The sequence below is a fragment of the Carassius auratus genome, chromosome 5 (assembly GCF_003368295.1).
Source record: "Carassius auratus strain Wakin chromosome 5, ASM336829v1, whole genome shotgun sequence".
NCBI classification, from domain to species: Eukaryota; Metazoa; Chordata; class Actinopteri; order Cypriniformes; family Cyprinidae; genus Carassius; species Carassius auratus.
The window spans coordinates 14,660,790-14,673,090 of NC_039247.1; the positions used below are offsets into that span (position 1 = coordinate 14,660,790).

The 12,301-nt window shown below is 37.8% G+C and overlaps 2 protein-coding genes across 9 annotated transcripts; one reads left to right on the forward strand and one right to left on the reverse strand.

The window, feature by feature from the left end:
* Nucleotides 1-4,373: 4,373 nt before the first annotated feature.
* On the forward strand, nt 4,374-9,383 carry mogat3b (monoacylglycerol O-acyltransferase 3b). Of its 3 annotated transcripts, none has more exons than XM_026249898.1 (8): nt 4,374-4,911; nt 6,435-6,524; nt 6,667-6,774; nt 7,196-7,266; nt 7,406-7,610; nt 7,711-7,885; nt 8,543-8,723; nt 8,873-9,383. In XM_026249898.1, the coding sequence occupies exons 1-8, from the start codon at nt 4,896-4,898 to the stop codon at nt 8,948-8,950; spliced, it is 924 nt and encodes a 307-aa protein (XP_026105683.1). In that variant the 5' UTR covers nt 4,374-4,895; the 3' UTR covers nt 8,951-9,383. The 3 variants fall into 3 exon arrangements, with proteins under 3 accessions (XP_026105683.1, XP_026105681.1, XP_026105682.1); XM_026249896.1 differs by having other exon boundaries at nt 4,375-4,911; nt 8,543-8,727; XM_026249897.1 differs by having other exon boundaries at nt 4,375-4,835; nt 8,543-8,727.
* A 141-nt stretch (nt 9,384-9,524) lies between these two features.
* Nucleotides 9,525-11,676, reverse strand: LOC113077565 (zinc finger HIT domain-containing protein 1-like). 6 transcript variants are annotated; one of them, XM_026249917.1, is made up of 5 exons: nt 11,505-11,676; nt 11,130-11,300; nt 10,914-10,993; nt 10,515-10,684; nt 9,525-10,132 (listed from the first exon to the last, which is right to left on the reverse strand). In XM_026249917.1, exons 1-5 carry the CDS (start codon nt 11,524-11,526, stop codon nt 10,111-10,113), a joined length of 465 nt encoding a protein of 154 aa, XP_026105702.1. In that variant the 5' UTR covers nt 11,527-11,676; the 3' UTR covers nt 9,525-10,110. The 6 variants fall into 6 exon arrangements, with proteins under 6 accessions (XP_026105702.1, XP_026105689.1, XP_026105696.1 ...); XM_026249904.1 differs by having other exon boundaries at nt 11,118-11,300; XM_026249911.1 differs by having other exon boundaries at nt 11,499-11,676.
* Between the last annotated feature and the right edge of the window lie 625 nt (nt 11,677-12,301).

Genomic DNA, 12,301 nt, shown 5'->3' on the forward strand with positions numbered 1-12,301 from the left:
CAGCACTCATCCACATAATCACCTACCATCACAGACCAAATACCAACAGCAAGAACAGCTCATAAACCTCTTGCTCTCACTACATCCCCACAGTTAGATATAACCTACATGATCTCCTGCATGTGCTATTCATGCAGGCGTGAGAAAAATTTGTGATTTGAGTTAGAGACAAGTGAGGGAGAAGTAATACTTGAAGACATGGAGAACAAATAATAAAAATAACAGTACTCACACTTCAGGATGGCAGAGAGTCATTGTGTCATCATCACACATTTAATTGGAGTAGCTCATGTGCATTCGACATGAGATTGAACAGAAATAATTGGGAAGCATGTAACCATTTATCAGTAATAAATCACAATTTGCCTTTACACACAAAAAAATAACTTGGTAGCCTAAAGTAATGACACAAGAGAATGCAATAGACTTGTAAACATGAATTTACACAAATGATGCATGGTTTGAGATATTTCTGTACATGCGATACAGTAGATGAAATGGGTTATTCCTCAAATGACTGCTCAATTCTTTCACTTTATATAAGATTTAATGTACAATTTTCATTCTTAAATTGCAAATCTTTTAACCGACTAATTGGTGAACTTTGTTTTTGATCCAGTTCTTTTTGCAAATCAGTTGAACTGGTATGAACAAAACTGAACAAATCATTGTCAAGACACCAGTTTAAAAGTTAGAATTTAAGGCTTCTTAACTTTGGTTGAGTCAATTGCAGTCATGACTTCATTTTATTTGTATAGTGCTTTTTACAAATATCATTTTAAAACAAGCTTTACAGAAAATGCAATAAAGGGTAAGTTCACCCTAAAATGAAAATGATGTCATTAATAACTCACCCTCATGTCGTCCCAAACCTGTAAGACCTTCGTTCATCTTCAGAACACAAATTAAGATATTTTTGATGAAATCGCATTGTTATTTGACCCTCCATAGACAGTAACGCAACTGAAATGTTCCCAGGTCCAGAAACGTATTAAATACATCGGCAAAGCGGTCCTTGTGACATCACTGGCTCAACTTCAGTTTTGCAATTCTACAAGAATAAAAATTTTTTTTTTTGAGCAAAGAAAACAAAAAAATTTTTTTGGTTGCACTTTATTTTACAGTACATGTACTAACATGTACTTATAGTGTACTTACAGTGTATTTATCTAAGAAAGCTCTGGTAATACAAGGTAACATGGGGTATGGTTAGGTTTAGGGGTAGTACCTAGTACCTAGTACCTAGTTATTACATAGTTATTGTAATTATTATAATAAGTACATAGTATGTACATGAGGAACAGGACTGTAAAATAAAGTGCTACCAAATTTTTTACTTAACCAGTCTCCTCCACTGAGTTAAGTCTTCCGCCATTTTGGAGAGTACCCAAAAATGTATTGGACATAATCAGTGTTGATTACACATGGGGAAAGCGTGAATTGTGATATTAGCTAAAATGCTGGAAGACATAACTGGGGAAAAGAATGGTAAATTGTTATTTTTGTTTTCTTTGCGCAAAAAAAGTATTCTCGTTGCATCGCAAAACTGAAGTTGAGCCACTGATGTCACATGGACTGTTTTACTGATGTATTTAATATGTTTCTGGACCTGGGGACATTTCAGTTGCATTGCTGCCTATCGAGAGTCAGATAGCTCTCAGATTACAAAAATATCTTAATTTGTGTTCCAAAGATGAATGAAGGTCTTAGGAGTTTGGAACAACATGAGGGTGAGTAATTAATGAAATCGTTTTCATTTTGGGGTGAACTGACCCTTTAAGAGTGTTCTGTTATCAAAGGTGAATGTCAAAGTAATGTTCCGAGATAATGCAAATCCTGCAGTTAGTAATGTATCCATATGAATATAGAGACCATGAAAAAAAAAATAATAATAATAATATAATGTATATTTATATTAGTGGTGGCCCATTATCAGCGTTAAAGTGCTGCGTTAACACGAGACTCTTATCGGGCGAAGTTGGGTTGGGAGCTGGGTCTATACTAAGCAAGCTATGATGACTTTCACCTTGATATTTTATATAACCGACTGGCTGAGACCAGCCTAAAAGATGCTCAGGACAGTTGACGGGCCACTGCTGCGCATCGTCACGAAAGTTTATCTTTTTCACATGTTTTTACGCCTTACCGCATGTCGATTTAAAAGGGGGGTGAAATGCTCGTTTTCACTCAATATCCTGTTAATCTTGAGTACCTATAGAGTAGTACTGCATCCTTCATAAATCCAAAAAGTCTTTAGTTTTATTATATTCATAAGAGAAAGATAGTCTGTACCGATTTATCCCGGAAAAACACGACCGGCTGGAGGCGTGACGTGTGGGCGGAGCTAAAGAATCACGACCGCGAATAGGCTTTTGCGTTGAGAGGATGTGGAAGCTGTGACATTACCGTGAGGAAAAACAACCAAAACAAACCATGGCTAACAGTCAGATTCAGCCGTTTATTTATGATCCAGAATCAGATCCAGAGGCTGAAACGGAACGAGAGCAGCAGCAGCAACGACTCGCTCCGAGCGGGGCTCGAACCCGGGTCTCTGGCATGGGAGGGGACGCACTAACAAGGAGGCAGAGATATTTGAAGCAGTTTTACTCACCGCCTGCGGTTCCAACACACGATCGTGACCCTTTTTCCTTGGGATTGCATCATCCTTAAGAAATAAACGATATGCAAATCCGTCGTCAAACTGGGCCTTGTGAACAAGCATCTTCGAAATGCAGGGAACATACAAAAACACTTGCACAACTCCGTTGATGCTCTGTAAAAATAAACTCCATCCACTGGTCCCTTAATGCTGTTTTTTTTTTTTGGCAATCTGTGCAGGGTTGTCTTGCCCTGGCAACCAAAAACACACTTCTTTTGTGACTTTTCGCGACACTCTCGCTCTGATCAGTGAATGTCTGTTGTGCTCTCAGTGCTCTGTTATACGGGAGCGCGCGCTCTTCCGGCAGAAGTGCCTTAGGACCCATATAAGGAAATTCCGCTCCATCTAACGTCACACAGAGCCATACTCGAAAAAAAACTTTCCGAAACTTGTGACAAACCGGAAGGAGTATTTTGGGAACAAAAATACTCCTTCAAACGTACAACTTAATTTTTGAAACTTTGTCCATGTTTAGTATGGGAATCCAACTCTTTAACAGTGTAAAAAACTCAGTATGCATGAAATAGCATTTCACCCCCCCTTTAAACATTAAAGCATCCAAACACAAGACGCGGAAAAACTGAACAGAGTAGCTGGTTACTCGCGCTGTGTTCGGTGCTGAGAGAAAGAGAGCCGCGTATCATGGACAGCGAAAAGAAAGGCGTCTCAAAACACTTGAACATCGAATTTGCTCATTTTTGCTCTTGTGCCGACAAATACATACAAAATATGTCAAAATATCCACCTTGGAAATTATGCTCGAAAAAACTGTCAGTTATTTCTGAAGTGAAAGTAAACAGTTGAGGGAAAAAATGGGATGTGTATTATATTGGATGCGTTCATCGTTTCTTAAGTGACCGCGCATAATTTAGCGACTGGCTGCTGTAATGTTAATCCAAGAAAATGAAAATGAAAATCACTCACTGCTATTTTCACTGAATTACTTTGTAGTTTTAACAGTCAAACCAAAAATTATTCAGACACCAGATATTATTTTACATATATATAACAAAACTGTAATAATGTGAGAAATGTTGAAGGTGTCTGAATAAATGTAGGTTTGATTGTAGATTTCATTTTTACATTGAAGACTATCCAGTGCTATTTTACACTTAATTATTTGGTGTCTGTACCTTGACACCTACAAACTTGAAAAAAAAAAAAAAAACTTAAACATTGGTGTGAAACAGGCATAAGGTTGCTTGCACCTTGTGCAATGTGGAATTTTTCAAGAACTTTGTGATGCATTCTGGAAACAAGAGATGAGCCCCTTTTCTAATGCACCACCTAGCTTGATAAACCCCTTCTCAAAGACTTACTGTTTGTAAATTTTATTTGGGTAACACACATATTCTGAATGCTGTCGGCAGAATTCGAATGAGCCATTTTAATCTAGATTAATTTCAAGATCACAGTGAGATTAATCTAGATTAAAAAAAATAATCTATGCCCACCACTAATATATATATATATATATATATATGTGTGTGTGTGTGTGTGTGTGTGTGTGTGTGCACAACCTGATGCTTCAAATCTTTGCTTCATGGGCACAACTAATTATAAAAGAATAGACTTACAACAAAAAATGTGTATATCAATCTCTAAGGTTCATCCTTTTGACTAGAAAAAAAACAGGTTTGACTCGTTACAAAAGAGAGATGACGCAATATTTACTGTGAGCACTACATCAGGAAGCAAGAGTACCTTGCATTATAGGCAAAACATTTTCAAACGCATCGCCTGTGAGAGCGCACTGCACGCGCACCGGCACAGTCGCTCCACCCTTCTACAGGAGCGTTCATTCAACAAAACCGCGCCGCTCGCCGTTCAGTGTAGCAGGAAATATTAACGATATCTCATTATCTCATGTCTTATTCTGACACAAGGGTAGGCGTTAGTTGCGTTTTTGTTGCCTAGGCGCCACAACAGTGTAAAAATGCGTTATTTGTTGTTTACGAACGATTCATGTTAACCAAAGGGTGATTTAAAGAAACGACTTTCAGTCATGCGGACGCGGATTCGTAAGTGATTGGAGATAAACACCCGATAGCAGGTTCTGAAAAGTGTCCACATACATTTACATTGACGCGATTAGAAAGCGAATCGTTATCTGTTTGACCAAGTGAACTGATCAAAGTGCAAACAAGAGAAACGAGAGAGGCTTCTATCAGTGAAGGTGAGGAAGAGGAAGAGGAATCGTTTGCTACAGGGATCACTAAAAAAAGTTGACCACTTAATGGGAACTGATAACGGTAGGCTCTCACGGATCTCAGTACGGTTACGTTACAGGATTTGACTGGAGAATGACTTCACATCTGAAAATGGTTTAAATTTTAACCTAAAGTTTTAAATCCTGTAACTAACACCTTAAATCTGGTTAAACGGTAGGCCTAAATATTTAAATACATTTCAATTAAATTAAATGTTTAAATACATTATTGTATTGGTGTGTCGTAACACTAAACGTTGCAAGTATGCTGACTTAATTAGTTCACATATTTCATAATTTAAATGCAACTGTGGATTTGATTGGAAGGTCACATAACTCAACATCTCAAGTGGGGTCAAGATGTCAGATTGTAAATATTTAAATGATAGCTACTTGCTTAGCATATTTAACTAAACAAGTTGGTTTCGAATGTCACGTTTAAAAAAGGTAATTTAATGATTAATGAGAGGCATTCTGGGATAACTCTTTACATCAATAATGATATAAAATGGCTATCTCTGAAGTTCTATAATCAGGTTTGTGAGGCTGATAAGCACCATTAAGACACAGGTTGGAAAATAGAAAGCTGCATTCTAAATTAAAATTAATTAAAACCTCTTTTTACTGATTTTCACCGTAATCCTGATTATGTAATCATATATTATTTGGTTGCATATACATTTATAAAAAGTTACTGTAAAATTTAATTATTTTTTCCCCACTGTGTACGGTAAAGAAACCTACTGCTAACAAATTTCTTTAAAAGCATTCCTATCCATTCTAAAACTGTCTATACCCAAAGTCTGCATCTTAATCTGCACCTTTGCCAACTGAGGAAGTATATGGCGCCATATTAATACACAAACATTGTTTTTGCAAATAAATCAACCCTTTTAAAATGTTTAGGAGCTTTAGCTCAGTTGTCAGCTAAATAAATGATGGGGTCTGCTGCTCCAACAAGTTTGTGCACACATCCCAGGTGCAACAGGTCACAGAAGTAGGTCCAGGTTCAACAATTATAGCAGTTATGATATCAAATCAAACCGCTGTAAATAATTATCAAGATATAACATCATAAAGTAGCTGCTAGGATCCATTTGAATTAACTAGATGGTTCCTATATTGTTCCTATATTTGATTATACAGCTTACTATTGTCCATATGCTCATGTCCAGTTTAGAAATGTATTGTTCGTAAAAAAAAAAAAAAAAAAAAAAAAAACTAATATTAGTCTAAATCTAATATTAGACACTAAACCCATGAATAAAAAAGGGTCTGTAATATAATACATTGAAACATATAATAAACGGCTATTCACTACTTCACGTCATTGGTTCAAAGACTTGCGCATAATTGCAAATAGTTTTCTTACCCCAACTGAATTAAAATGTGACATTTGAGTCTTTTTTTTTTAACACAGACATTTTAGTGAATTATTCAGCTTGTTCAAATAACAATATTTCATCTAGGGTGATGTGTGATCAGCAGTAAAACACTGAGAAGAATGTGTGACCAACCTTAATCTGTTTCGCCTTCTCTGTTTTGTCCTCTCTTTCTCAATTTCAGAGTTAATGGGGAAGGAGGACAGGTCACAGTGGAAGGAGTTAATTGAGGATATAAGTGTTTTACAATGGGTGTTTTCATTTCTGTTTTTAGGTAAGACCTGCAGCACACACAGAAAGAAAAAAAAACTGTTGGGTGCTAAATAGAAATTTCCATGATGCTTCCCCTTGTGTGTCAGATTGACACTGTAACATTATCACTAATTCTGCATGTGTGTGTGTGTGTGTGTGTGCAGGAGCGGCCTGTCTGCTGCTGATGATCTATTTGATGTTCACTTCTCTGTGGCTCTTTCCCACACTCTACTTCTCCTGGCAGATCTATGATTGGCATACACCTGAAAGAGGTAAACCCATCACTAGAACACACATTTCTATTCTTAACAGTCACAAAATTTATTACACACATAAACACTTGTGGATGGTTTAATGGATAGCACACCTAAAAATGAAAGTGCTGTCATCTTTATTTACTCACTCATGTCGTTACAAACCTGTAAGACTGACTTTTCAGGTTTCAATGAGACATTCTGAGAAAAGTATGTTGTTTTTTGTCAAGGATCAATAGTCACTGCTCCACTTAAGCCATATAGGTTTGGAAAGACATGAGGGCGGAAAATTATCAGAGTTGTCATTTTTAGGTGACTTATCCATCTAAATTCACAAGTTGACCTCATAAATTATAATTCCATTTAATTCTTAATTAACAGCTTTCACTTTCTGATAGAATTAAACATTTTTCAAATTGTTATTTTCTCTGTCCACTAGGTGGCAGACGAACAAAATTTGTGCGAAACTGGGAAGTATGGAAACACTTCAGAGATTATTTTCCAGTGAAGGTAAACAATATACCCAGTAACCGACACAAAACATTTGTTACTGACTACCAACAGCTGTTCTTCAACTTCAGCTCTTTAATCTTTTGTGCATCCCACCCATTTTTTCTCTCTATCCTTCTTTGACTTTCTATTCCTTCAGCTGGTAAAGACTGCTGAATTGAATCCCAGTAAGAACTATATTATGGGTTGTCACCCCCACGGCATCATGTGTGTGGGAGCCTTCTCGTGTTTCAGCACAGACCGTAATGGATTTGCAGAAACCTTTCCTGGTATACGCCCCGTGCTTGCAATCCTGGCTGGACTTTTCCGCCTTCCTCTCTTCAGAGAGTATATTTTAGCTGCAGGTCAGTAAAACAAAAGCTAAAGTGAGACTTAATGAGAAAGAAGATGTTGAGAACATTTTGAAAAAGATGAAGTGTTTCTCCATCTATTTCTCATTCTCAGGTCTGTTGCCTGTCAGTAAGAAGAGTTTAGATTACTTGCTGAGCCGTACTGGTGTGAGTAACGCTGTAGTCATCATCATTGGTGGGGCAGAGGAATCACTTACCTCGTCTCCAGGAGTGAACACTGTAGTCATGAAACACAGGAAGGGTTTTGTACGACTGGCTCTTGAACATGGGTGAGGAAAAGACACGAACAAGACAAGATCATGATCACGATCAAGTTTAAACCAGTGGTTCTCAATCAGTGATCGGACCCACTATGGGGCCTCAACAAACTTCCAAGGGGGCCACCGGATGACTAAAATGATTCTAATTAGTATATTACTATTAATACAATGAATATGCAAAGTCTTCTTATTATTATTAATAAATTAAAACAGCTTACTCAAAGGCTAAAAAAAAAAGAATGAAGAAGATTAAATAAATACAAGTACCTTTGTTATAATTATAGCAGAAATACTGGAGGAAATATCTTACTTTCCACAGGGGAGGGGGGGCTTTGAACATTGTGAGGGACAAGTAGACAATGGGGGCATTCGAGCCAAAAACGTTAAGAACCGCTGGTTTAAACCTCCAAATCACCAGTGAATTTACATGTGATTCACTGTTCAAAATAGAAGATGGAAATCATTTTAACTAGAAGGAGGAAGAACTTGAACGAAAAAGTCATGGTGAAATAATAGAAGTTAATTGATTAAAAAAAGGGAACCCTGAAAAATGCAGCATTAGCAACTTTACCATGTATTCACATACAAACATAAGCAGCAACTTATGAAATACTTTTCACATTTTTACATGACGACATCTCTTGTGTCTTGTTGCTGTTTACTCAGGGCTGACCTGGTTCCCGTGTACTCCTTCGGTGAGAACGAACTATTTCAACAGGTGGTTCTGTCTGAGGGCAGCGTGGGTCGACGGCTGCAGGCTCTTTTTAAGCAGATTATGGGTTTTGCTCCATGTCTCTTCACTGGGGGGCGCTGGCTGCTTCTGCCATACAGACGTCCTGTCACCACTGTAGGTAGGTTCAAAACACTTGCATTTCACTATATAATATTTGCTAAATTATTGATTTTGCAAAGTTAATGTATAGAACTACCGAGCTTTTATTCAGACAGTACAAGTAGCATGTTTTAGTGAATGCAGTGTACCTTTGTCTCTTTCAGTGGGCGGTCCCATTACTGTGCCTAAGGTTGGCAGTCCATCTCAGGAACAGGTGGATCATTACCACAGTTTATACATGAAGGCTCTGTCTGAACTTTTCCACAAACATAAAACCAGCTGCGGACTGGCCGAAACACACGAGCTGCGCTTCATATAGAATTGTTGGAAAGCACAAAGTTATTGAAACAGCTGAGAAACATACTTATTTCAGTTTTGTTTTCATGTTGAATATTTTAGCTTTTCGGTTCTCCTAAATGATGCTCAAAGCACAAAGTGAACGGGATGAATGCAATTTGGGGTCTAAATCAGAATGATGCTCATATGGAGCTGTATATTATGTGCCGTAAATGAACAACAACAACAAAAAACTTTAGTCTAAGGATTTACCACCTTTATCAGTGATGAAACACTGGAAATTTAAAACATGTTAGTGCTCATAATGAAATTATGTGTGAAGAGTATTGAGGGGAAATGGTATTTTTAAGTGTGAAAATATTTCCAGCTCATAATTATTTTTTATACTTTTAGAAATATGGATGATTTATGCATGTATTTTAATGTTTTTACCTTAAATCCATCAGTGACATTTTCAAGTGCACAGCAAAGTCTTAAAAATACATGTCTTCTTGCAAAACAGATCACAAACCAAGCACATTTTTACCACTTCTAGTCATTTAATTGTTTCAGAAAACAGCATTTTATAGCAATAAACATGTATACATATTTACAAACAAAAGCAATACTTTGTGTTAAATTATAAAACTTCATATACAAAAACCATTGTTAACTGCTGCAGGTTCCTTTAATTATGAAATCTGTGAATAGGTATTTTGCTTTCTAAAGAACATGTTTTTTACTTTTGTAACCATAAGATGCAAGTCTTTCCTTCCTGCCAATCATGGTCATTTAGTACAAAACACGTCAACAGCAGTTTTTCAGTTGCATTGACTTATATTTTAATAAGAACAGAATTAACTCCAATTACAATACTTCAACAGCTCTTTTTTTTTTTTTTTTGCAAATGCTTTGTTTCATCCTATTATGTGAATTTTCAAATGAAGTGCAGAGATGACAGGTTATTATTTTAACAGTCAGGTCAAAGGCTTCTAGTGATTTACATCTCAACATGTTTATTGTGCAGGCAAATTAATGTAATGCTTCTGAGGGACATAAATCGCAAGTGTGCATTTTGACCCATAAGCTTATTTTAATTTTGATAGGAGTTCAGTTGAGGAGCAAATCATACCGTCCACTTTAGACACCTGAAAAGACAAAGAGCTCAATTTACACACATTTCATCTTCCCTAGTCCTATTAGTTTACTTTAGTATTTAATCTATTTTAATGGGGTTTCATTTCTTAAATGGATAATGAAAATTCTGCCCTCATTTACCTACCCTAAACCTGTATAACTTTCTCCTTCTTGGAAAACATTCTTCAAAATATATTCTTCTCCACAGAAAAACAAAGCCATACAGGTTTGGACGTGAGGTAAACGATGCCAATTTTAATTTTGGGGTGAATTGTTCGATTATCTTATCTTGCGGTGTCAGTGTGTGATAACACAATTGTTTGTGTGCTATTATCTGGTTTCACTTTTGAGGAATAGTGTTGCGTTCCACCCACACGTGTGAGCGAGTGTTACCTGGTCTCATGGTGTGTTCCTAAACATCGGACACAGCAGTAGCGAGCTCCACATGACACACAAGTGTAGTTTGATGGAAAGCCGCACACTGCACAGAAATGACGCTGAGGAAACTTCGAGGGCTCAGCGCATGCAATCAGATAGTTCGGACCCTCACTGACACTCAAGTCCTGAAAGAGAGAGAGAGAGGGGTACAAATACAAAACATATCCAGGTCTCCAAAAAAGAGAAGAAACTAGATTTTGTTTAAGCCAGGAACTAATAATTTTACATGGTGTGCATAAATTTGACTATTGAGGAATCTTTTTTATTTTTTTTTTACGTTATACGAGTCATGACATTCACCCAAGAAAAGAGTGCGAGTTTCTCTCTGGATGTTTCTCAGCACAGATGCGTTACCTCCTCCTCAAGAAGAGCCTGGAAGTTTTTACGGAACCTCTGTTTAAAATGATCACCCCTCGTCTTCTTTCTCCGCTTGCCTTGAAATCAGAATCCAATTTAGGCGAGAACAATAAAGACAAACACAGCTGTCAACGTCGGATAGAGTTCGTAAAGAAGGATTTAATGCGAGCAAAAGGATGGGCACTGATGCACAACACCGACTCGATTCGTTACCGGATTCGTTGCTCTCGTCGAACTGCGGCAGCCGCTTAACGAGCTGCGGGAGGCTCGCGTGAGGATCGTCCTGGAAGTTGTCTTTCTCGAGCGCCTCGAGCTGGCGGGTTAAACGGCGATGGCGCGTCATGCTGTCCAGCACGCGCCGCTGGTTGGGATCCTGCGAGCGGACTGAGGAGGACAAGTCTGAATGTGAACTACAGCTGGATTTACATGATCTGATAATATCAATCTATCAAAAAACTGTTGACATGTTTAGCCGCAAATTATGAGAAGCGTAGGGACAGAAACAGATCAAAAAGCATTACAATTAATTTATGCCATGCGGTGATATAAGTCAAAGGATATACAAAAGTTTACTTGACGCACGGTTACCGGTTGTTTTCTTCTCCGCCATGGCCGGAAGTATGAGAAGCAGAATTATTCTTCTTGATTTGTGTTTGTTCTCAATCTGCTCGCGCACTACTGGCCTCTAGCGAACTGCTGTGCAATGATCATCTAGCTAAAGTTAGCTCTCCAAGCACATGATCCTCCCATAGACAGTAAAAGAAATGGACACAGCGACCCCATTGGAACTCAATTGAGAAAAGTGAAGCCCATTTTTAGCGATTTTTAGCACTTCCGTTTCTGACGCGCAGACTCAAACGAAGCTTGACGACGTCAGCAACCTGTCTGACAGATGTAAATCTTCCAAGTGGCTGTGCGTCCAAACTGCCGAGTTCTTTGTCGTGAGTGAGCAGGAGTAAGGAGTAAGTAGTAAGTAAGAGCAGGAGTAAGTATTCTGATTAATTATTTTGTATAGTATTTTAAAATGTAACGCCAGTACGCCATATTAAGTTAATTGCCTGCGAGCTTCTCCTCCTGTCTACGGTAATGCGACAGAGAGTCAAGTGGTTATGACGCAATCGTTAGCCTATTTTTTACAAAAACTGTTTATATGGGGCCATAATGTAACATAGAAGGTAATGGAGCCCTTTATACATTGTTGTGTATCTTTAGAAATAAATAATGGACAAACGGAGTCTTTAAACGCCTCAGATGTAAAGTTATTCGCTGTCAAAGTGACGCCAAAATGAATGAGAGTCAATGGGAATGCTAACGCAAGTGAAGTTCTGCTACAAGATGTCAGCCCCCACCAGACTTCAACATCCGGTCGAGTTCCTTGCCCCCTG